Source organism: Micropterus dolomieu, linkage group LG18 (assembly GCF_021292245.1).
Source record: "Micropterus dolomieu isolate WLL.071019.BEF.003 ecotype Adirondacks linkage group LG18, ASM2129224v1, whole genome shotgun sequence".
In the NCBI taxonomy this organism is placed as follows: Eukaryota; Metazoa; Chordata; class Actinopteri; order Centrarchiformes; family Centrarchidae; genus Micropterus; species Micropterus dolomieu.
In genome coordinates, this window is record NC_060167.1 from 9,700,709 (window position 1) to 9,723,407 (window position 22,699).

A 22,699-nucleotide genomic window follows, 5' to 3' on the forward strand; every position below is an offset into this window, starting at 1 on the left:
TGTATAAAGAGAGTCTTGTTTCTATGTATGATGTTCCTGTTGTTCCAGATAAAACATTTGTGAGGGGAGAAATTGTGTTTGTATAAAAGTGACCAACAGGTTAGAGCCTGTTTATGGAAATTTGACAGTTTGACTGGCAGTCTGTTGATGGAGTATGGGCACTGAAGCAAGAATGTGATTTTACCAAGTTTTTCAAAAATAAAGTTTGGAACAATGTTCCACAAACTGTTTGGATTTTTCAAAAATCTTTTAAACCAGTTAATTTTTAATATTTCATTGAAAAGCGAGAAGTCAATTACCGATAAACCCCCTTCCTCAATTTTATTGGTCAAGATGGATCTTGCTGGTGGTACGGATTCGGCACTGACAGGAGGCACGTGGACTTCCGCAAAGAACTGATGCCCTCTGATGACGTTTTTTTCATCACGCGGACCATAGAGGCCCCTCCCATACTCACAGAGGCGGAAAGTATAATCCTTGCTTAACGCGGCGCACATGCCTTCTGTGTGAGTCGGGGGTAAGAGTAAAGGCTGTGGTATCAGTGAAATTAAAAGGGTTTACCCCTTGGGAACATGAATATACTCAGCAAAGTTTTTGACAATCTGACCTTCTGATGATGTGAAATCTAGTGTGCTGTGCTAACATTTTGGCCAAAGGTTTGTCTGAGAAGAAAAGGTCAAAGATTTTCCACAATGGAAGGTGTGTGTTCTCAAAAGAGAAAAATGTCTTCAGTAGTTCTAGATTTCTTAGAATAAGGCGTTGACATTTCTTTTGTTCACATTTCACAGTCTGTGGCTCCAGACAAAAGTGGCTGGCAGCAGCTTGCATCCTGTATCCTATTAACAGTCAATGTTGGTTTCTTTCAACCATGACAAAGATCTTTCATTAACCTTAATCAAGTACTGTTAGTTGCCTCAACTTCACAAAAGTTTGATCAAATAAGTGGCAGCTCAGGAAAACAAGGCAGACTACTTAGGCAAAATACTCAGGAAACTTTGTAAACTACTTACTTTTAAAGGAAGGTAAGAGAGTAAAGTAAGAAATTGCTTTTAAAAATACATTTTCCTAAAAATGCTATGATGTTTCTACCAAAATCAAATAGATAGATAGATATATATTTATTAGTCCTTTCTGAAATTCATAGTGTGTCATACAGCAAACATCAGACCAACAACAAACCAACACCCAGACAACTGCATTACCAACAATAACATCTCTCGAGTGCTCTGCAGATTATACTAAGGTGCAGCTCCCCAACAAAAAAAATAAAACAGATTCAGCACTGTTTTATTATTTCACTGTTTGTTAAGAAATCCAATGCTAGTGGGCACAAATAACCTGCGGGCCCGGTTGGTTCAGTTGGATCAGTGGTTGACTTTCATATATTTAAACATCTTAAACTGCATTAGTTGCCTGCTGTCCTCAGTGGCACGCAGTAAAGCCTATGGTTGTGTGTAATGAACTGTATGTTTCAATGTGTTTATTGTATATGTATTATAGAAATCCTGCAATGTATATTTGCATTTCAGAATGTGGGCAGTCATGTTCTCTGTTCCCAATCGATTGTTTTTTAAAGCACTTCTGCTATCTCTGTTGTCTCGGTGAGAACATTTTATGAATCAATGAAGCATTACTGCTGCTTGTCACAACACGAGTCTAATGTGTTTTGACTATGAACTCCCTGAATGTGTTTACCTGCAATGCTGATTTTAACAAATTAAACCATAGTCATCATCATCTACTGCTGAAGTGGTTTAATTGCAGTAACTGAACATTCATCTGAGGAGACACAATTGCTCTCTCCAGTGTATTCTCTAAAGCAGTTTGATTGCTGGATTGTGCCAAATTTAGGATTAGGTTTTAAATGACAACTTCATATTCTGATCACAACTGCATTTGAATACGTAAATAAACAAGATATTTCAAATATTACTGTGGAGGTAGACCTTACACATCATGCTGAAACTGAATGCTGATGGGATCAGGTGTTTACAGATCTGCATGTCAGTGTCTTTTACAGAATGTGAGATGTTTTGTTAAATATATTTTTAAGGGATTTTTTGTGCCTTTACTGAGCGAGACAAGATAGTGGATAGCGTTTGGAAATGGGGGGGAGAGAGAGGGGATGACTTGTAGCAAAGGGCAGCAGGGTGGAAAACCCCAGGCCACTGCAATAAGGTCTCAGCCTTGTACATGGGGCGCATGCTCTACCAGGTGCGCTGCACCTCAGAACTAGCTTAAGCCGGTATGCAAATGTTCCCACTGAAATGTAGATTAAATAACAGTTATAAAATGAAAGGTGTTACTTCAATTTATGTTTCCTTTTTCAGAGGCATGGAAGAGGAGAAGGACAAGGAGAAGTGATGCCAACATTGGACATGGCGCTCTTTGATTGGACAGACTATGAAGACATGAAACCTGTGGACACTTGGCCGTCTTCCAGGAAGAAAGGTTAGTAATTGTGAATGATGGGTTTTTAAAGGTTGTGATTTGAGAACAGGTTTGGTGGAAATAATCCAAACCAAACTGAAATGATCCTTAATACTATGCATCAACCTATTTTATTACTGTATATTTAAATGAACACGACTAAGAGTCTAACAATGTAAACCTCATGCTTGAGGAAAAGTCAAGGGATCACCAAAGTCATATGGATACATCCTCTGAGCACCAACAATGACTATGCAAATTTTGGTGACCATCTATCCAATAGTAGTTGATATTTTTCACTGAATAAGTGAAAACTTTGACCTGCTGGTAGTGCTAGAAGAAATGTTAGGGGATCTCCGTTGTAATTAGAATTTATCCTCTAGGGTCTTTGAATATCTCTAGCTAATTCCATGGCAATTTGTAGTTTTTAAGATATCAGGAGATCATCAATGTCAGTAGGATTCAACCACTGGGGGACAATAAATGTCTGTACAAAATTTTATGACTATCCATACAGTAGTTTTTGAGATTTCAGTCTGAAAACAAAGTTTACAGACCGCCAACTGCCATCTTTAGAGTTACACAAGTGTTGTTTAAAAACTACATTAGTGACATTTTATTTAATCCAAACACAGATTGTGACTATCTAAACTAATTCAAGTGCAACTGTGAGTGTTTAAATTCATTAGGCTTTTTATTAGCACATTAATGTCACTTTCTATGAAGCTATGTAGCAAAAGACGTCTGGACTTCCCAAAAAAACAGTTTGATCAAAATGACTTTTGGATGAGGCAATATTTTAATTACTCTCCATTTCAATTAAATGAAAATATTAAAAATTAATTATATTTTACATCTTGGAGATAATAGATAACTCATATCTGAACTATGTTGAAATTGTGATGTATGAATTGACAGAACATTTGACAATCAATCAATCTGTTTGGTTGAGTCTATATATTGATCGGTTGACTTTAGGAGCAAATTGTTTATTTCCTTTCTCTACTGCAGACAAAAGGCGGAGTAAGAACCTCAGCAGTGGAAATCTGACTGTAGACACTGATGCCATCGAGCCATGTGACCACCACCTGGACTGTCTCCCAGGTCAGTCTGCATCATACATGGACCACAATACAACTCGGTGATGCTCCAAAATGCAAAAGTCAAAATTTGCTCAACTATTTTTCTTACAAACAACAGAAATCATATGATGTGAAATCAGTAATGTTTTGTTTATACCAAAGGAAAACAAGAGACAAATTTTCCTCAGGTGTGGACAGACAAGTTTTTCATACCTAAACATGCCAGAATTTAAGTGTAACAGTGCATATTGTCCTTTGGGTTTGTAATCTTCTTTATGATTTAGAGGCTTTCAAAAGCTAAAGCTCAGAGAAAAACATCCTTACATAGAATTTCGCTGATTTGCTTCATCAGGACCTTGTGGGCATAGTTTGATTAGATTTGATTGACAGTATCTGACCATATAAACAAACAATCCAACAACTATCATTACATTTTGATTAAATGCTCATAGTAAGATGCTGACTGAGTAAATTAGTTTCCAGGGCCTTTAAGATGATTAGGAGCATGCCATTTCTTGTAGAAATTATCACTTGTATAACTTTAAGTCATTTTCTTTTTCATTGTTTCATATGAATCTTCTACATGGCGGTATCCCGTGTTTGGATGTTGAATGTAATGTGCGCTTTATGTTAAAGGTTCTTGTTGTGACCTGAGACAACATGAGTGTAAACCTCACAACCGAGGCCTCAACAACAAATGCTACGATGACTGTATGTGTGAGGAAGGTAAGTAAGGAGAGTGTGGTAAAAATGTACTACACGATATTAACAGTAGAGTATCACACAAGACATGGGTGACTGCTTAAAGAAATAGTTTGACGTTTTGGGAAACAGGCTTAATTGCTTTCTGACAGAGTTAGATGAAAAGATGGAAACCACACCCAAATTTCTCAGTTGAACATGAAGCTACAGCAAGCTAACAGTCTGATTAGTTGCCAGGCAACCAGCAGAGTTGCCATGAAGTCCATGAAGTTACTGGTCCCAACCAAGAGATAGTCCGGCACATAATAATAACCCACTGTAAATCTGATCTAACAACTCTCTAATAACTCTCAACCAGTGAATAAGCATACATCCCAAAAGGTGAACTTTCACTTCAAAGGTTCAGTGTGTAAGTTTTAGTGGCATCTAGTGGTGAGGGTTGCAAATTGCAACCAATGCCTCAGTCACCACTCACCCATCTCTTAGCGTAGGAGAAGCTACGGTCGCCGACATGCTCTGTCGGCTCTTGTGCTAAATAATATGTGTGGTCCTCCATTTGTCCAAATTTCACTTCTCTTCTTACTTCTAACAAACCAGACAACTTCTTCTTCTTCTTCTTCTTACGTATTCGACGTAGTGATGAAATGCGCTCTGTAGAGCAGTTTGTCCATTTGGGCTACTGTAGATGCGGTGTATGCAGATAGAAATATCTCATTCTAAGGTAATAAAAACATAACGGTTTATTATGTAAGGTCTGAAAACATAGTTATGTATATTATATTGCATTTCTGTCAATAGATCCTCCTAAATATTACAATATCTTTCAATAGATTACTCCTAAATATTATTTAAAACAATACTTTTTTAAGCATATATATACTGTAAAACTGAAATTAATAGCCCAAGCTTTTATTTCTTTTTTTAATCCTGTCTTTGGGAAAGGTGTCTAGATGGGTCAGGCCGTTAATTCCTTTACCATGCCGGTAAATCTGAATGAATAATATATTGGTGCTCATTGTTTCTATAAAATGACCTAAGTGATTGAACTGTGGAGAATCGAACTGATCTAATGATGTGTAGCATGTCCATATTGACAAAAGTTTAAATATTTGCACGCTCTAAACAGATTAAAACTATAGCTCAAACAGGTGTCCTGATGGCTTCAAGAGGTTTTATACATTCAAAAAAAGTAAAGTAAGGTCTCAAAAAGACCTGTATTTATTTGTATTTAATTTAAGTTTTACAGTATTTATTAAGTTATTTCCCCAAGTGTCACTGTTTATAATTATGATTTTAAAAGCCTTTGACTAGTAGTGGGTAGAGGTCCCTAAAATTATTGGGCAGACTGACTTAGTGGCAAACAGAAAATGTCTCAGTGTTAATAATTACATTTTATGTTTGGAAATGTTAATTTGATAGATTGTTATCTGTATGTGCTTTAGAGGCAGATATCACTCCAAGGTCAGTTGTCATTAAAATAAAATGGTCTAATTGCCTTTCATGGGTTTCATAATGTTCATTTTTACATTCTTAGATTCTATAGCACTGCAGATTTAGCTATGTATGTATCTCACAACACATCCACACATATCTGTTTAATCTATTCAGATAACAGGGTATTTATGACCTTTCAGGATTTCGTTGTTATGCTAAATTCCACCGGAAGCGGCGTGTGACCAGGAGGAAGGGTCGCTGCGTTATACCAGAGTCAGTCAGCAGTGACCAAGGAGGCTTCATCACTATCTGAGGAAGAGGAGGTGGAGGCCAAGATGGAGGAGCTTGAAGGAGTAGGAGCAGGAAAAATGAGCCCTTCACAGAGTAGATAGTACAGCCAAGACATCACATTACACTGCTAACAGACTAAGTGCTGAAAGGTGACAGCTTGCTGGTTTTTCAAATCAACTCCACAGTGTAAAGCATCCAGATGTCAACATCTGGTCAGGTAAAACAAAATAACAGGTGACGTAACTGGATATTCTGTTTTAATGTTGCATTGTGTGATGAGCCACACCTTCCAATCCAGCAAATCACCATCTTTAAGCACTTGTTTAGTTCAGTTAAAATCCATCCATTAGTCTTAATTCAGTTTTGGTCACTCCAGTATCACCACAGAAGCACATGTACATGTTGTTAAAACACAAGGAGGGGCTTTTCAAAACTCTCTCAGTCCACAATGATCAGTTTTTAGACTATTTGTTTTTTTTTTGTTTTTTTTAAACTGGTATACAAGATTCACTTAGCTGGAAACACATCTCTGAGTTAAATATGTAAACTCAATTATGGTTGTTGTTGGTTTTGGAGCAAAAGCACACTTTGTGAGTTTAGGAAAATGCTTTTTGAAATCCCTCTCAACAGTTTTTCCTGCATCTTATTGTCTGAAATATTTGTCACTTCAAGGTTCTGGAGATTGTCTTGCTAATCTGGGTGAAACAATGTTTACAAATAATTTTTAGTATTGAATTACTGTGCTTGGAGTCCCAATGGGAGGCTTTCACTGCTTTAGGCTTATTCAAATTGTAAAGCTGTCACTCACAGAAATTATACTAAAATGACTTTGACATGTTTCTATATGAGTTCTCTGCTATGTTTTGTTTCTAAACATTAATTGTAAATGCTATTTGAACCCAGTCTACTGTCCTGTATTGTAAATATGAATGTTTGAATTGCCAACAACGTTTTGTTAAATTGACATAATTTCTCTTCAAATGTACTTAACAGTAGAATGATAAACAAAGATGCGTGTTTGACCTTCTTTTTACATGTCTTAATATATGTTTTTATTTATACTGTACTTAAGCACATGTTTGTCTGTGTATTGTGTTTCTGTCTTTGTTTTCATGATTAAACACTTGCTAGGATAAACATGTTGTGGTGTAAACCCGCCTATATTTGCAACACTGACCTTAATCTATGTCAGGCATTAGCTTGTGTTAGCTTGTACTTTTTTTGTCCCACCAACAGGAATTTTCACAGATGTTTTTGTGTTGTTAGATTAAAAAATATATTGCATATAGGTTGCATATATAGACAAATAATCCTATTGTTATAAATATATCACAAAAGCTTTTATTACTAAATGCACATTTATGAAGACATGTCTTCAGTGTGGAGGAAATCTGTAGCTTTACATTGTCCTTTTTACAAGCGGGTGTAGCAAAGCCTCGGCCAACATGATGTCCATCAGTGTGCAGTCTGAAGTCTGCACTGTGATGTTGGATTGGACAGAACAAATTTTTCTTTTTGTCTTGTTTGAGGTGTCTGATGGGCCTCAGCCCCATGAATTCTCAAAGGACACAGCAGTAGTGGAGGAAGTATTCACAGATCCCCTACGTAAGTTAAAGTAAGTATTATCAGCAAAATGTACTTAGAATATCAAATGTGAAAGTCCTTGTCCTGCCCCAGTCACAGATATATTCTTTTATATTACATTAGTAGATTGTTTATACTGATCCATCATTGTGAAAGCAGCATTTTCTTGGTGTAGCTTGAGGTGGAGCTAGTTTTAACTACTTTATATACAGTGTGTTTGTTTAATTCATTGGTTCCCAACTGGGCAGTCGGGCCTTATCTCCAGAGGTTCACAAGAGAAATCTTGGAGGTCATGAATTGATAAATCAGGCTGGAAACAAGAAGATACAAAGTTCTGCTACATATATTTATGTACATCTTCTCACTTTCTCTATTTTGCTTTTATTGTGAAATATTTACATGTACTCGTTTAGCTGACACTTTCATTCAAAGTGAGTTACAATTGCTATGTATTGTGTTAGAGGTCGCACACCTCTGGAGCAACTAGGAGTTCAGTGCCTTGCTCAGGTGGATTGATGTTGCAGTGGGAATCTAACCGAGGTCTTTTACACCACTGAACCATCACCTCCACATGGGATGGATAATTTGACAGATTTTAGCTTCAAACAATTATTTAAATTAAACATCTGAGGAGTTTAGTGAGGAAAAAACTTTGGTGGACCTGCTAACAACGGATAAACACCACAGCACTGGAGTAAATAGCTGTTTTGAAGAAAGAGAGAAGTTTATTGTCTTGTTTCCTTCCTTCATTTTCCAAGAATGTGGTTAAAGTTTTGAGAAAGAGAGAAATTCTTCTTAGGGATGCTTCATGAAGAATAAAAATCATGACATTTGTTTTATGAGGATCCACATGCCATTTTCTCACTTAAAACAGATTTTGTCACATCTTCCAAACACATATTTTTCTTGAAAATGAGGACTGTTGAGTCAATACAAAGGTGCCATCTATCTCCAAGTGATAAAATGAATGCTGCAATCTTTGAAGCTCATTATCTCCCTACTAACCTGAATGGTGTCAGAACCATTTATGCAAAGCTTAGGACACATTAAAGCAAGTGCAAGCAATAACATTCAGCACCTCTCTGTTCCAAACACAGAAGGCTTCTGAAAATCTATCTGTATCAATATTTGATTTGATGAAGAAAGTAAGTCTCATTTTTCTTTCCTAACCACCAGCTCAGTCGGTCTGTGATTGTGCCATCCTGATTTACGGCCACAGAATAAAAGCAGTAGTGATGTATTTTTAATAGTTACCTCTGACAGGGTGCTCTGGTGGAACGGCCTGGCCAGCAGCCAGCGAAGTGATAGATTACACACAGCCACATCCCGGCAGAGCTGCAGCTTCGCGTCACCAACACCACGAAGGCACTTACCTAGGCTTCCTTGAAGTAATTACCAAAAGTTGCTATTTTAACCCAACTTTTCAACATCAGGGGACTCTCAAAAGGACATGGGTACAACAGTGAGCACAATTTACATGAGTAAAATCTTTGTGAAATGAGTAAAATTAAGGGTAAATGTGAAGTCTCTCTAAACAGCTTCAGAGACAATGAAACAGACCATAAATCATGAAAAATAAATAAACACACACAGAAATGCTATAGCATCACTATATGCACTCTGCACACTGCCATTCACTTGTCGAGTCTGTCACAGCAGGTTAGGATGTAAAAGGGATCATTTATTTGTAACTACATCAGTTCCTCTGATGGTTAAAGGCCTTACAGCTCAAATGAAATAATGTGTCCTACATTTATCACACTGCAATCTCATTTTGACCCACATCTACATACAAACACATTTAGCACGGAGTATTAGGACTGCTACATTTGGCTCTGAAATGTTTGAAAGCAGAAATCCTTAAATGAGAGGGAAAAATCTTGAGTCATGTTCTATCACAGGGGTCAGAGGTCAGCAGGAGGTCAGGGTTCACACTGGATATGGGAGTGCAGGGGCCATCTGCCATGCTTGAGGCATACAATGGATCATCTCCTTTAAGGTATAAGTAGACAGAAGCACGAAAGACTGAGTCAGACATTTAGCATTAAGACTTATTCACTCTCGTCCACAGTGACTTACTTTGAGTTCAAGGGTTAAATGAGCTTAAATCCCGAGACTGGCGTCATTTCAGACAAGCAGTAGGGAGAAGGGCAGATGCCAGTCACAGAACCTTGAAGTGACAATATTTCAAAAGGAGAAAGTAGAATGAGAAGTATGTGTGTGCAACTTTTATCTTGACATTGGAAATAACACAAGGGCTACTGTGATGTCACAGGGATGAAAGCAAAATGTCATATAACGCTTGCCAAGCGGCTACTCCGATACGCCCTCAAAAACACAGGTGGAAAAACACTGAGCTGCAGCTCACAGTCTCCTCTCTCTTCCAAACACTAGCTACCCTCCAGGCAGTCAATATATTTAAAGTTGTTACTGTGATGTAGAGACAGAGCTCAGTTAGCTTATAACTTTATGGATGAAAGATACTTTTGTTACAGATTAATAACTCACCACTCTGAAACTCTTGCTACTGTCCATGTTGCTAAGCTGGTAAGGGGATATACAGCTGAACCGAAGCCCTGTTTACCAGCTTCGCACTGACCCACCCTTCTCTGCTTCTGATTGGCTAGTAGTCCTTAACTAGGAACTGCTCCCAACAAAGATCATTTAGAGACAAGATGTATCACTCCACAGCTAAAACGAAGCCTTTAACACACAAGTGAAAAGAGGAGCTGCAGCAATGTGCAGTATGACAAAAATATGGTGTTTTTTGAAAATTAAACCATGTAAACCTGTTGTGGTACCCCTAAATGAGATTTTGAACCTGAAAATGAGCACCACCTCTTTAACTCAAGATTTATAGTAACGGCAAGTGACCGAGCAACATTATGTAACTTTTCTACTACAAAATAACAGGTGATAGAGAATGGGCGACGTAATCGGGCTCAGGAGCCTTTATGGCATTGCTTCTCAAAGTGGATCCTTGAGGGGGATCCCCGGGGTCCCCAGCAAAAAGGAGAATCATTTTTTTCCTTCTAATTCCATCCATAAGTAACACAATGACAGAATGTATGACTACTTGGGTCTTGGGTTTCATCAAATTTCTGTACTAAAACATTCAAAAGCAACAGTCTTATCAAATGAGAGTCCGTGATCTAATTTGTGTCAGTTTAGGGGTCCTTGATGTGAAAAAGTTTGAGAACTACTGCTCTATCAACATAATGTTGGCTAAAGGCATAGGTGAAGAGGTCGAAGAGGACATTGATAAAAAAGAGATCGACCAAGCAAGAGGCTGCCGTGTTGTTGAGAGCTTAAGGAAATAAAAGGCAGTGAGACAGACACCGAGCTGGCCGTCTTGTTGTTGGACTAGTAAGTACTATTGCTATGTCTTGTGTTGTCGCACTTGCTTGAGGTTTGGCTACGTTAGTGAAGTTATCGACTTGCTAGTTTTGTTATAAGAAATGTAATCATAACAAATGCACGTGTACAGCTATCCTTATTTATGACAGCGGTGAATTACATTCTGAAAGGGGAGGGGCGCCAAATCACACAAAATCTGACATAATGTTGCTTTAATCTGATCTAATTGATTCTAATCTAATTGATTTTAAAACATTCGTCCTTGTATCAAAAACAAAAACCTCCATCAGTCACAACAGGACCTTTTGAAATCATTGCATGATGTGTTGCATGTGATGTTATTTGGTTCAACTGATACACTTATATAAATATATATATATTTATATAAGTGTGTCAGTTATGGAAGGACACCACTCTAACTGAAAGCTGGAAAAAAGTAAAATAAAACTGTGACCACTTTGTTAACACTCGTGGTTTCTTCCTTCCTGGGCGACTGAGGCCCAGTGCAGAGCAGTAGGAGGGGCAGGTAGGGGTGAGGCGGGAGGGAGTCACATGGGAAACAGTCAGGCTGCTGTCACATGGTTTATGTTTGCAGGCTGAGCTGAAGGGAGGAGGAGTTTGGGAGAGAAGTTTGTGTAAGACAAAACCTTGGTATTCTTTCATGTAGCCCCCACAACAAGTACAAGAGCTGCTTTGACCAAACAGCCTGTTATGGAAATCCCTGCCATAAATCTAAAGGTGAGTTTGCTGTTTTACTTGATTGTCATGTTGAAATTGTGTGTGGTAGCCTGCCTTTGTAAAGTGTTTAACAAAGACTGGTGTTAAATCATGTGTTAATGTCCACTGTGTTGCTCAGTTCTCATTGGTAATTCCTCTGTGTGGCAACCCTGTCTCAGACACAGATCACCGTGTTAAGTTATTTAGCAGATGTAGCCTCCAAAAATATGTTTAACTGCATTTCATATCATAGACTTAAAAGTTATGTTTTCAGTGATGAGCAACAGGCTCATGGACAGACTAAATAACATTATTGGATGACAGAAACACAAACATAGTGATTAATCTGTTCATTGTAGGAGATGTTAACAAGATTTATATGTATACAGCTTTGCTACTGCATATAAGAAGTTGAACCAAATAACAATCAGTCAGTCATTTCTGATGTCTCCACTTGTTGTGTTTAAAATTTTGGCAGGAAATGATATGGCAGTAACCTTTCTGTGAGGAACATACATAAGTGAACTGATGCATTTGTGCAATTTGTGGAGCCATGATATCAATCATCCTGATGCAGTTTCACATTTCATGCCGGATGCAAATTGATCACATGTTTAACGTTCAGTTCTGTAGTTTCTTGCTTTGTTTCGCATGTGAGCTTACATAGATTCACCCAGGTCTGCATCTTATGATTATTTTCAGTATTAATCATTTTTTTTTCTAATTAATTAATTGTTTGGGCTGTAAATTAGAAAATTGTGAAAAATGTCCATGACAGTTTCCCGGAGTCCAAGGTGACACCTTCAAATGTCCTCAAAAGAGATTTGCTGATATAAAACAGATAAAAACAAAAAATCCTCACCGTAGAGAAGTTGGATCCACTGAATGTTTGGAGTTTTTAGTTCATAAGTGATTGATCGATTTTCCAAATTGTTTTCATTTCATTTTCTGTAGAGTGACTAATCGTTCCAGCTGTAGACTGAAGTGTGTCCATAGGGAAAGGAATAAATATGGTTTAACTTTAAGTTAACAATCCTATATTTCCTTTTAACACTCATCTTTCTTTCTCCATCATAGGCCATAGTACTGGTGCACTGGCTGCTTACGACATGGTGAGTGTGAGCACAGTTTTTTTTGCCACATACCTGAGGAATTTTTCTCCTCCTCTGGCACACACACAAAAGCATATCCACACAGAGACTGTCTCGAAATCTTGAACCTCTTCAACTCCCAATTCCCATACTTGCATAATCAAACATAATTCTTCAAATGTGACTTGTGTCTTGTGTGAATTGTATGTTTGCTGTAGGGGATGTATGGTTGCGTGGCTGCCCCTCTCCTTTGCTTGGGGGAACTTCAGCGTTTTAGCCGTTGGGGTCTGGGCCATTGCACAGAGGGACTCGATTGATGCTGTGCTTATGGTGAGTCTTTGCCTTTATTCCTTCACGCAGGCTGCAATCTTAATATCATGTGACACATACAGGAGTCTATCTATAGGCACAGCAATGCATATCCGTGCTAACCTATTTGTCTGTGGAATCTAGGACAATCTGTGAGTGTCCCTTTTGAGAAAGATAGCCTTCCCTTAATTCAGCACAGCGTGCAGTAGCTGTGGCTTTTCATGGTCATCAGTTTACAGCACCAGGGGCGGTAGTGTTAGGCCAGTCTTAATTGTGTATTTAAATTAGACAGTTTCACAAAAATAAAGACATATATATTTTAAGCCTAAAAACTTAGCCACCTTACCCTAACTCTGAACCACGACTCATGTTTCTATGCTAACAAGTAGTGCAGCTGCTGACCAGTGGCGCCAAATTACACAAAAGCTAAAAGTGTTTTGGAATAGGCAATAAGAAGAGTTTTTAGAGAGCGCAGTAACCTGTCATTTAGTTGTTTTAGATTGTCCAAAGAAGTTGTCCTGAGCCTGAATGACAATAATGTATACCACCAAGTGTTGCTTGACCTCTTCAGACTTTTTCCCTTCTCCCTGAACCATGGAAGTATGGGAAGTCCTTACTATGCTTCTGCCTTGTAATTTTAATTCCTCCTGAAGGCTGGGGGTGTGAAGGGAGCTGAGCGGTTTGACACAGTTGCTCAGCCATCAGCCATGTTTTTTAATTAGGTGGGGGGTTATTTCCCTACAATTCTTGGCAAATTAGTCCTATTTACATAGTCAAGAACTAGACATATCAGTCAATGAGGCAATGTAAGAAAAAAAAATAGCTGTCCAGTGCCTTTTTCAATGACACTTTTGACAGCTATGGATTCTGAGCCTTTTACCTTGTATACTCTAATGTCCAGTGTCACTGTTGCTCACAGCCAGGGTCCCTCAGGAAAGACTGAGCTGGCCAAATGGAAAAAGAAAGTTGAAAGAAGAATTAATGCACATATTTCTTTGTGGTTCATGATGCATACTCATATTCAAAGTCAAATCAACCCCTACCTCAATTGCATAAGTTTTGGGAGATGGTCCTCCTTCCTTGTGCGCTCATTATGTAACCTAGTTTTTTATTTAATTAACTCCAAGTAATTTCAATGTATCTTTTTTCACATATTTAACACACATTTCTTGCTTTTGGTGAATTATTTGTCATCCCAAAATATGTATTTATAACGCAGTAGAGACATTTACCCTCAGAAAGCTCTTTTCTCATAATTGGAATGACTTTATTTTGTTGTAAGGAATCTTTCCTCATCTTTCTTTGGCATAATTACATAGATATGTTGGCACTTCACAGCATGGAAGCACTTTCCATACTGACACACCATCTCTTTCCATTAAGATGCCTTTCTCTTTGTTCTTTTTCTGTAGTTTCTGATCGGGATGGTTGTGACAATTTTGACCGACATTATCCATTTTGGGATCTATTACCCGCAAATTGAATTAACAACTACCAGAAGGGACTTGTATCGCTTCAGCGCAGGAATGGCCATCCTCAGCCTGCTGCTTAAACCTGTGTCCTGCTTCTTCGTCTACCAAATGTACCGTGAACGTGGAGGAGATTATAACGTTAACTTTGGTAAGTGTTATAAGATGAGTCAAGTATGTTAGACTGAGTTTGAGTTTGTAGACTTGAATCGTGGAAGTGATCATATGTGACCACAAGGCTGATTATGAAGAAGAGTGGGTGCTGCACAGATTTCTAGCTCTGATAAAGCAGGAACAGGAATTTCAAAAAATTGATTCTTACAGCAGAAGCTGATGATATCTTCCAGCATACTGGATATTTATACATAGAAAATCAAGTAAGTGAATTTGATTCCCTTTTGGGAAGCAGATGACACATAAAATAACAAGGTTTCATTATTAAGTAAGTGCACAGTCTGGGAAATGTGAAATTTCAGAACCAGTGATAAACAATCTATAATATCTGAGGTTTCCTACTCCCCACCAGCCCTGAGTGTGACCAAAGCTGGAGGTACAGTGTGATGCATGTGTCCAGGGGCGCTTTGAGATCCTCCCTATGTTGTTTTATGCATTTTGTCATGAAAGGCCTGCCAAGTGCAGCACAACAGGGATGACTCTGTGCTAAACCACTTGCAGATGATTCCAGAGTCAAATGAATTAGTTACAGTCACAAGACATTTCAAATGCAGCAAAATATCTGGGCTGCAGTTCGACTGCTCAAGGAAATTATTTCTGAAGTTCACGAGTTGTTTACAACATTTGTATGTCATCCTGGCCACCAATTTACACTGCATGCAGGACCATATTAATCCCATACGGGCTGGAAAATGTCTGCCATGATAGAAAAATAGCACAGGATTGATGTGCCAGAGCAGCATGTTTATCCACAGAAATAGAGATTTTGTGATGTTATTGGCTGTTGAGTATATAACTTTCTCCTTGTAGGCAAACAAATAAGTACACTTCATTGACTGGTCAGGAGATAGCCCACTCAATGTGTGGTCTTTGATTAATCGTGTGTGGCCATTGATTTTAGGACTTGCACTGCTGAGAGCTTTTCCATCAGAAATCCCACTGAGTTGTTATGCCTGCTGGATGTTTCTCATGGCTTAATCTATATGCATTAACCAAAAGTGGTTTTATTCATCATTTGTAGTGTGGGAATTTGATGATAGTAATGAGAATGGTTCATGTAGGGGTAGTGAGCTTTTCTTACACTCGCTCAGTGTTTGCCTTCATAAATAGAACATAAAAAAAGGATGAACATAAAGCAAGAGTTGGGTGTGTAATGTGATATAAACTGTAATTTTTACTAGCTAAAATAGTAATTTATTACACTGCACATTGGGGAAAGTAATGAAATGTTTCCTACATTGTAACCAACAATGTAACAAAAATACTTCACCTGATTTGACTGTCTCTCTGTGGTTTTACTTTAACACCACATACACACAGCAGGTATATCTATTAGACTGTGATTGGCTGCATAGTGACTGATGAATGTAGCTAATGTTAATTTCAGACAATTTGTATTTTAATTGCTGCATGATTGCATAGCTGCCATCAGCCTGGTTCCCTGCTGCACCAAGCACTCTGGGAACCAGGCAATCGGGTGCATGTGAGTAAATTGTTGATTCAGGTATACCTCATTTTTGATTGGCAGCCCTCTTATGCTGGTTTAAATCACTCTGGTTTTGTATATTTAGTTTTATTTATACATTGCTTAATACAAGGCTGTAGGACTGAGCGATCACACCTTAAATTAAACACTTGCTAAACAACTCCCCTGAACTTTGAGGACGGTCAGGCTTTGGATTTCTCCACATGCTGAAGCAGTGTGTATGGAGATATAATAAGAGCCATAGTTGGTATACGAAATATTTTGGCATGCCCAGCTAACTAGTTTACTTCCTTCCATAGTAATGTTAACTTCACGGTGGTTTGGTTCACTGTCTACCTTTTATAAGACCTTCAGCAATTTTATTCCTGAAAAGCGACTAACAGCAAATCTAGTGATTTATTCAGACCATCAGAGGGAAAGTGAGAAATATACAAAGGTATTATTGTAATTATATTGTAATTGCGAATGTATTCCCATACGTGGCGCTCAGAGCAATCTCAGTCAGTGGCTCTCCCTCTCCTCTCGCACCATGCGTACCAGGTAGGATTGAGACCGAGTCCCCACCATTAGTGACATGAAATATCCGCCCTTGTCAGCTAGATTGTGGTTACGTGTTGTCTGTTGTGTTTCCTGTTATGATTTGACTATTTGCCTTGTGTCTTTTCTCTTCCCCGCTGCCTTGACCTTTGACTTCTCAGACTTGGAAACCTCTGTGGACAGTCGATGCACTACGGATAGTGCTGACAGTGCCTTTATTGGCCGCCGATATTGATTCCAGGCTTCTTCCTTTTTACCATTTCTCTTCTCCAATCATCCTCTTCCATCCTCTTGCACACAGGAAGTAAGATTACAAATCAGGCTGCAGGACAAAAAAGAAACAGACATTTCATTTTCTTGGTATTTCTCTCTTGTTGGCTTGTTGATGTTCTATTGTCCATCTTTCTCTTTTTAATTATTTATATTAATGTATCCTTTCATCTGTCTATTCCCACCTCCGTCAGTCCTCATTACCCTCCCATACCTTCCTGAATAGCTGTATTTGTCAGTAAAGTATCATTGTATTGATATCTATTGTATTATATGGGGTTATATGAATCTACAAGTTTGCATCAATGTATTATTCATTATTTTACTCTCCAGACACCTAATTTCTGTTTGTGTATTCTGTTTGCATATATTTAAAGCAGAGCTGCATGATGGTGCACATTCTTAAATCATCCTAATTAAAATCAACATAATGTTGACTTATAATAGACAATGATTGTGACCTGAATGTGAAATGTGAAAAAGAGTAAGGTTGTTGATGAGCGACATGATGAAGTATTTATTTTAGGATTACTAATGTATTTTTATGCTTTAAAATAAAATAAAATAATAAACATCCCAGTTGTACAGTATTAGTAAAACTCATCCAAACCCTCTGCAAAGAAAGTAAATGGCTTGTTTGATTAGCATTGATATGTGCATGTTTGTCACAGTAATAGGACTCTGGGCCATGCAGAGGTAAGAGTGTTTGAACTTCCCAAAACACATCATTGGTATTCTGGCCAGAGTCAGGGCTGTATGTTTTTGAGCATCATAGGGAGTCCTGTCAGACTTTTCAGATGGAGTATCAGTGCCTTCATAGAATCCATTATAAAACATGTTTACATTTGATATGATGCACCAAGTCAGGTTTTCAATGTAAACTGGATTACTTATATCAGAAAATTCTGCTCATTCGAGAAAGGCTTTTTAAGGACTCATTCTCAAAACACTGATGGTGGTCTGTTTCTCTGGCCAAATTCTCTCCCATTAGTCACAGAACAGAACAAGGAGATAATCAGACAGTAGTGGATGTAAAAAGAGAGTGATGAAATGAGAGGAATTTCAGAACTCAGCAAGGTTTTTTTTTTTAATGTAATTTGCTGTTTTCTCAATCCGGCGTCCGTCAGAGGAAATGTGGGCTTTACTGTATGTTGGCAAAGACCTGAGTTTCCAACGGTATAACCAGTATTTATCCAGAGGGGGCCAGATGCTCAAGTCAGGATAACAAATCAGCCCAACTGTGTCATGAATTTGAAATGAGTGTGAACCTTTAAATATCAAGAAAAAGTTGTGTAAAAGCATTCTAAGGGTTCCTTCCTTGCGTTTAAATATGTATATTGCAAGATCCTTGATTAGTCGCAGTGTTTCTAAGCAGATATGATTATGAATATTACAATTGTATTGCAGAGGTTGTGTGTGTTGATGATGTTTTGGCTTGTCTCTGCAGGTTTCCCCTCTGTATCACGGAACAGAGATGCCTACCAGTCCATTGACCAGGAGAATGAATCTTCCAGCCCAGCGAATCCCTTCAACCAGGCCCAGGACAGCAAACCAGGAGTCCGCACATACTGAGAGAACCAGGTGGTGAACAATGCAGTGCTTTCCTCTGACTTTTTATAGTGTTTAGGTGCAATTTTTACAATCGTTTCCACATCGGTTCCTGTGTTTTGTACAGTAATCCTGCTTCAGATTGCAACATATTGAATACTTTTTATTAAGATAAATCATTAGCTCTGTTAGGGTTTTATAGTGGAATATGGCATAATTAAACCTATTAATTTTTTTCTTCAAAGGTGGTAACGTATTTTGCTAACCTGGCACAATAATAAGAATACAGAGGAAACACTGCTCCACCACTTCCATGCTGTGTTACTGTTGTTTCCTATTTTTGGTAGAGAGGTGTTGAATGGAACTGTTGTGTCTGCAGCATTTTTGTCAGTTTACTTTTTCCAAGTGGGTCAATTTTATAAATGTGGCACTTATAGACATTAAGAATCTTGTCCGTTTCTCTTTGTGATCTGTAGATTATTATGTTCTCCTTGTGTGCAGTATTTAATTATTATTTTCCAACTAGTCCTTGCTTTATGGCACTGCAACGCTGGACAGTTTTTAAAACAAGAGAACTGAAATGAATGTTCATTGTCGTGTCGTTTTCAGGAACAAGAGCTGTAAAACCCTTTGACTGAATTGAAGACATGATGACCAAATTAACATACAGGCCTTCATAGTACAGTGCAGCACACAGACAGGCACTGTTCTTTTATCTTGATGTTGATCTATGCAAAGACTGTATTAGGAGTATTATCACGTCTAATGCTGTAACAATGAAAAATAGATTAAAACATAAAAACTTTTGTAATGAGTAAGTAATGATCAGTCTGTGCATAAGCAAAGCGACATTTTCTTATTTAAAACTATTTTAATGTATTATTCTTATGTAGTTGTCATAAGTAAACTTGTTTCAGTAAATTACAGACCACATACTGTGCAGCCTGTGATAGCTGTTGATCTGTTAGAATATGTCTTTACTGTATACAGACTGTATTCACAAAAGTTAAATGAAGAGTTTTAAGCCTTGAAATGTTTACATTTAATATTTGTAGCATTAAATTTGCTTATTTGCCTTAACATCAACTCTCAGTTTTAGTGTGCAAATTACATAATGTTGATGGCAGTTAGGAAGGTGGACACTGTGGCTGCAGGATTGATTTTACTGAGCGGTTGCATCATTTGGATATGTTTTTACAGTCAGTTCTCTTTTGAAAGTTTTTCAAGCTTTGAGTTCCTGTTTTGAAATCATGATAACCTATGTGACAGACTGGAGATGTGGATGTCGGTCACGGAATGGTACTGTGAAACGGTCACTGCTGTAGTACCGGAGGCTCTTGAGTCATACAGATCATAATAAGTAATAATAATAAGTGCATATTAATGTATATTTGCTTATTTGCATATCTCATGTAATTATACCTTAACTCAGTTAATCCAACTGTACGCTAGTGAGCCTAAGAACCCCTTACTACAACACTGCATTACCACATGATCCACTTGTATTGCAACTGCAGTTTGTTGCACTTTTTATGACGTTAGAAAATAAACTTTAGAAAATCAACAAGCATCTATAAAAAAAAAAAAAAAATTAAAAAAAATTAAAATACTGCAGCTTCAAATTTGGGCCAGGTTTTTCATAATGTTCTTTTTATGACTGGTCATATTTTGTTTTGGTATCCCAACATGAGAGTGCTCGTTGTTGTTTCTGATTGGACATTTTATGTGGCAAGTGTCTGTTTTATTTCTTCTTAAAATAAAGAAGAACAAAGTAGAACATTAGTTGAATGAAGTTTTATAACACAGATAAACTCTGTACACAGAGGATTAACATAGTGTTTGCATCTGTATGCACAGCAACTTGAATTTTGAGACCCCTGTCAGATTTTTCTCTGTCTATTCTTCTCTCATGCATTTCTTCTTCTTCTATGTCACACCTCTGTTTACTCTCCCCCAGCTCCTCTCCAAGATCTCTGTACTGCCCTGCTTATATTTAACCAACCAAACCACACATATATCTTCCTGCTTTTCCCTTTTTTTTTCACTTCACTGTGCATATTCCCAGAGCCATACCACATCCAGTCTTTTCAATAAATGCCAAAATGTGTCAAAATGTAATTCAACCATTAAGTAGGCCTACAATATGCACTACAACAGCCGTTGAGTTAAAATGACACAAAAATGCTAAAAACATGAAGGTGAAAGATTTATTTTCTGCCTGCTGCCTCTTGCATTGCAAATACAACAAGATTAATTATGGTGATAATGCTGTGTGCACCTGGGATGTAAAAACACCTGATTTTCATATTTCACCCATATCCCTGGTGAAAACAAGTGTTCTTGAGTGAATTACAGTACAAGTATTGAAGTAGTACACACAGAATATGAACTTGTAGTCAAGGTTTCTGTCCCTGATGGCTTTCATTATCGTGAAGCGGGAGTAACTCTGGTTGGTTTGAATGGTCTATTGTCGTTAGGTGTGTAGGCTGTGGAGCCGTGAGCCCTTGAGGGAAGTAATTTGTTTGTATATAACATGGATGGAAGTTATATTACTGCTGCAGCAACAGAAGAAATCTTGTACACATGAATACATACTAACATTACACAAACCACAACAGCTGCATGTTCAGCACCTCACAGTACAGCCCAATTATTTGTACTTTCTAAATATGAGCAGTAAACACCACGTTTTGGTGTCCGTCCATCTGGAGCCAAAACACCAGAGCTGCCGCAAAAAGTGGCCTTATAAAAAGTTACACATCTATCTCAGCAGTAATTTAAAAAAAAAAAAAAGTACTTTTATCATTATAGTAAGTGCATATTAATGTTGTCTAGCCTACATCCAAAACTTATTTTTACTAAGTAACCTTGCAGTTCAATTTTATGGTTCATTGTAAGGGTTCATAATTTCAGAACAATTTCCTAATACCTTCCCAGTAAGTCTCCTGAAAGAACTATGTAATGCGGTGCTAAATATGGGAAAAAAATAGAGACCATATTAAAATGGTACTCTTCTATTAAATATGTTATTTAATAATTAAAATGAATTAATTCCAAATAATTTATTGCATAACTTAGAATAGTCTTTTTGACAGTACACAGCAGATCAGCTCAGCATGAAATCAATGGAAAAAAATGTGAAAAACATTCTCAATTACTATTACTACTTCCCTATAATTGGCACCAGATTACATATTGTTATTCAGGAAACCTACTAGGAAATGAAAATACTATTTGGACCATTAGGATTACCTAGTTACTTTACCTGTATTAATCAGATGTTTTGTAAACTAGTGCTCAATAGAAGCACCAAAACATGTTTGGATAAACAAACCAACACAAATATTGTTGACCAAGTCCTGAATTATCCAGCTGACACGTCACTCTTAGGAATGAAGATATATTCTAACTTTCTCATGAGTTTCATTGAAAGTTAACGCAGCAGAATTCCCAACCAAAAAAAAGAGAAATAATTCAGAGGCTACAGAGCCAGTTTGCACTGATGTATTCACATCTACAATATGTTGGTTATACTGTATGTCAGTCAATAGCTGTCCATAAAATGAAGGAATCCAATTTCCACTGAATCCTGTTGTGCTTTCTTTCTTTACTTTTTGTGAAAGCATCAGGGAGAGATGTTAATTAATGAGTAACCTGTGTTAATGGTTCATTTCTGCTGAGCTCCTGACCAGAATGGGAGGCTGTGATGATGAGGATGGTGAGGGTGAAGGAGGAGAGAGAGAAGAAAAGAGGAGGTGAAGATGTAGGGGGAGGTATGGCCAGCAGCCCAACAAGCTGTTGATTAATAAGGAGCTGCTGGGCTGCCTCTCCTGAGTCTTGCATGCATGCAGGTTTGACACATCCTCAGGCTCACACCTGTGATTCTGTGTCAAGGACAAGCTAGCACGCTGCCATTGTTGGTCGATGCAATAAAAGGAACTCAATTTGTCAGCTCTGTTATTGCATTAGTGACAATCCCCAGAGAGGTTTTCAAAGAAAGCATTTGTAGGCTTCAGGCCTGTAGACTTCCAACACAATAAGAAACGACTTATTTACAGCATCTTGAAGTGACCAATATTTCTTAAATCAAATTGGCCAGCAGATTTTGGAAAAGGTATCTGTGTTGTTTATTCCTGATAAAATATATGACAATAAAAATAACAATGTTTACTCTATTATAATTTTAAAATAGAAAATCCACTGCACATATGAATAGAA

At 37.7% G+C, this 22,699-nt stretch overlaps 2 protein-coding genes and 1 long non-coding RNA gene across 6 annotated transcripts in view; 2 read left to right on the forward strand and 1 right to left on the reverse strand.

Moving 5' to 3' along the window:
- Positions 1–7,076, forward strand: part of draxina (dorsal inhibitory axon guidance protein a) — a 28,814-nt gene extending 21,738 nt beyond the window's left edge. For both annotated transcript variants that reach the window (XM_046029378.1, XM_046029379.1), the window contains exons 4-7: positions 2,331–2,451; positions 3,442–3,534; positions 4,149–4,238; positions 5,849–7,076. In XM_046029378.1, coding sequence (XP_045885334.1) covers positions 2,331–2,451; positions 3,442–3,534; positions 4,149–4,238; positions 5,849–5,961 — 417 coding nt within the window. In that variant the 3' untranslated portion in view covers positions 5,962–7,076. The remainder of the gene's footprint in view (positions 1–2,330; positions 2,452–3,441; positions 3,535–4,148; positions 4,239–5,848) is intronic.
- A 2,171-nt stretch (positions 7,077–9,247) lies between these two features.
- On the reverse strand, positions 9,248–10,089 carry LOC123956984. The gene is made up of 3 exons (XR_006821688.1): positions 10,032–10,089; positions 9,603–9,693; positions 9,248–9,515 (listed from the first exon to the last, which is right to left on the reverse strand). It is a non-coding gene; the product is annotated as an uncharacterized LOC123956984 (long non-coding RNA).
- Positions 10,090–11,470: 1,381 nt separating this feature from the next.
- Positions 11,471–22,061, forward strand: LOC123956801 (angiotensin II receptor-associated protein). Of its 3 annotated transcripts, XM_046029235.1 has the most exons (6): positions 11,476–11,618; positions 12,675–12,709; positions 12,907–13,018; positions 14,410–14,617; positions 18,381–18,514; positions 19,091–22,061. In XM_046029235.1, exons 1-5 carry the CDS (start codon positions 11,592–11,594, stop codon positions 18,503–18,505), a joined length of 507 nt encoding a protein of 168 aa, XP_045885191.1. In that variant the 5' UTR covers positions 11,476–11,591; the 3' UTR covers positions 18,506–18,514; positions 19,091–22,061. The 3 variants fall into 3 exon arrangements, with proteins under 3 accessions (XP_045885192.1, XP_045885191.1, XP_045885190.1); XM_046029236.1 differs by lacking the exons at positions 18,381–18,514; positions 19,091–22,061 and adding an exon at positions 16,825–17,454 and having other exon boundaries at positions 11,471–11,618; XM_046029234.1 differs by having other exon boundaries at positions 11,477–11,618; positions 18,381–22,061.
- Positions 22,062–22,699: the final 638 nt, after the last annotated feature.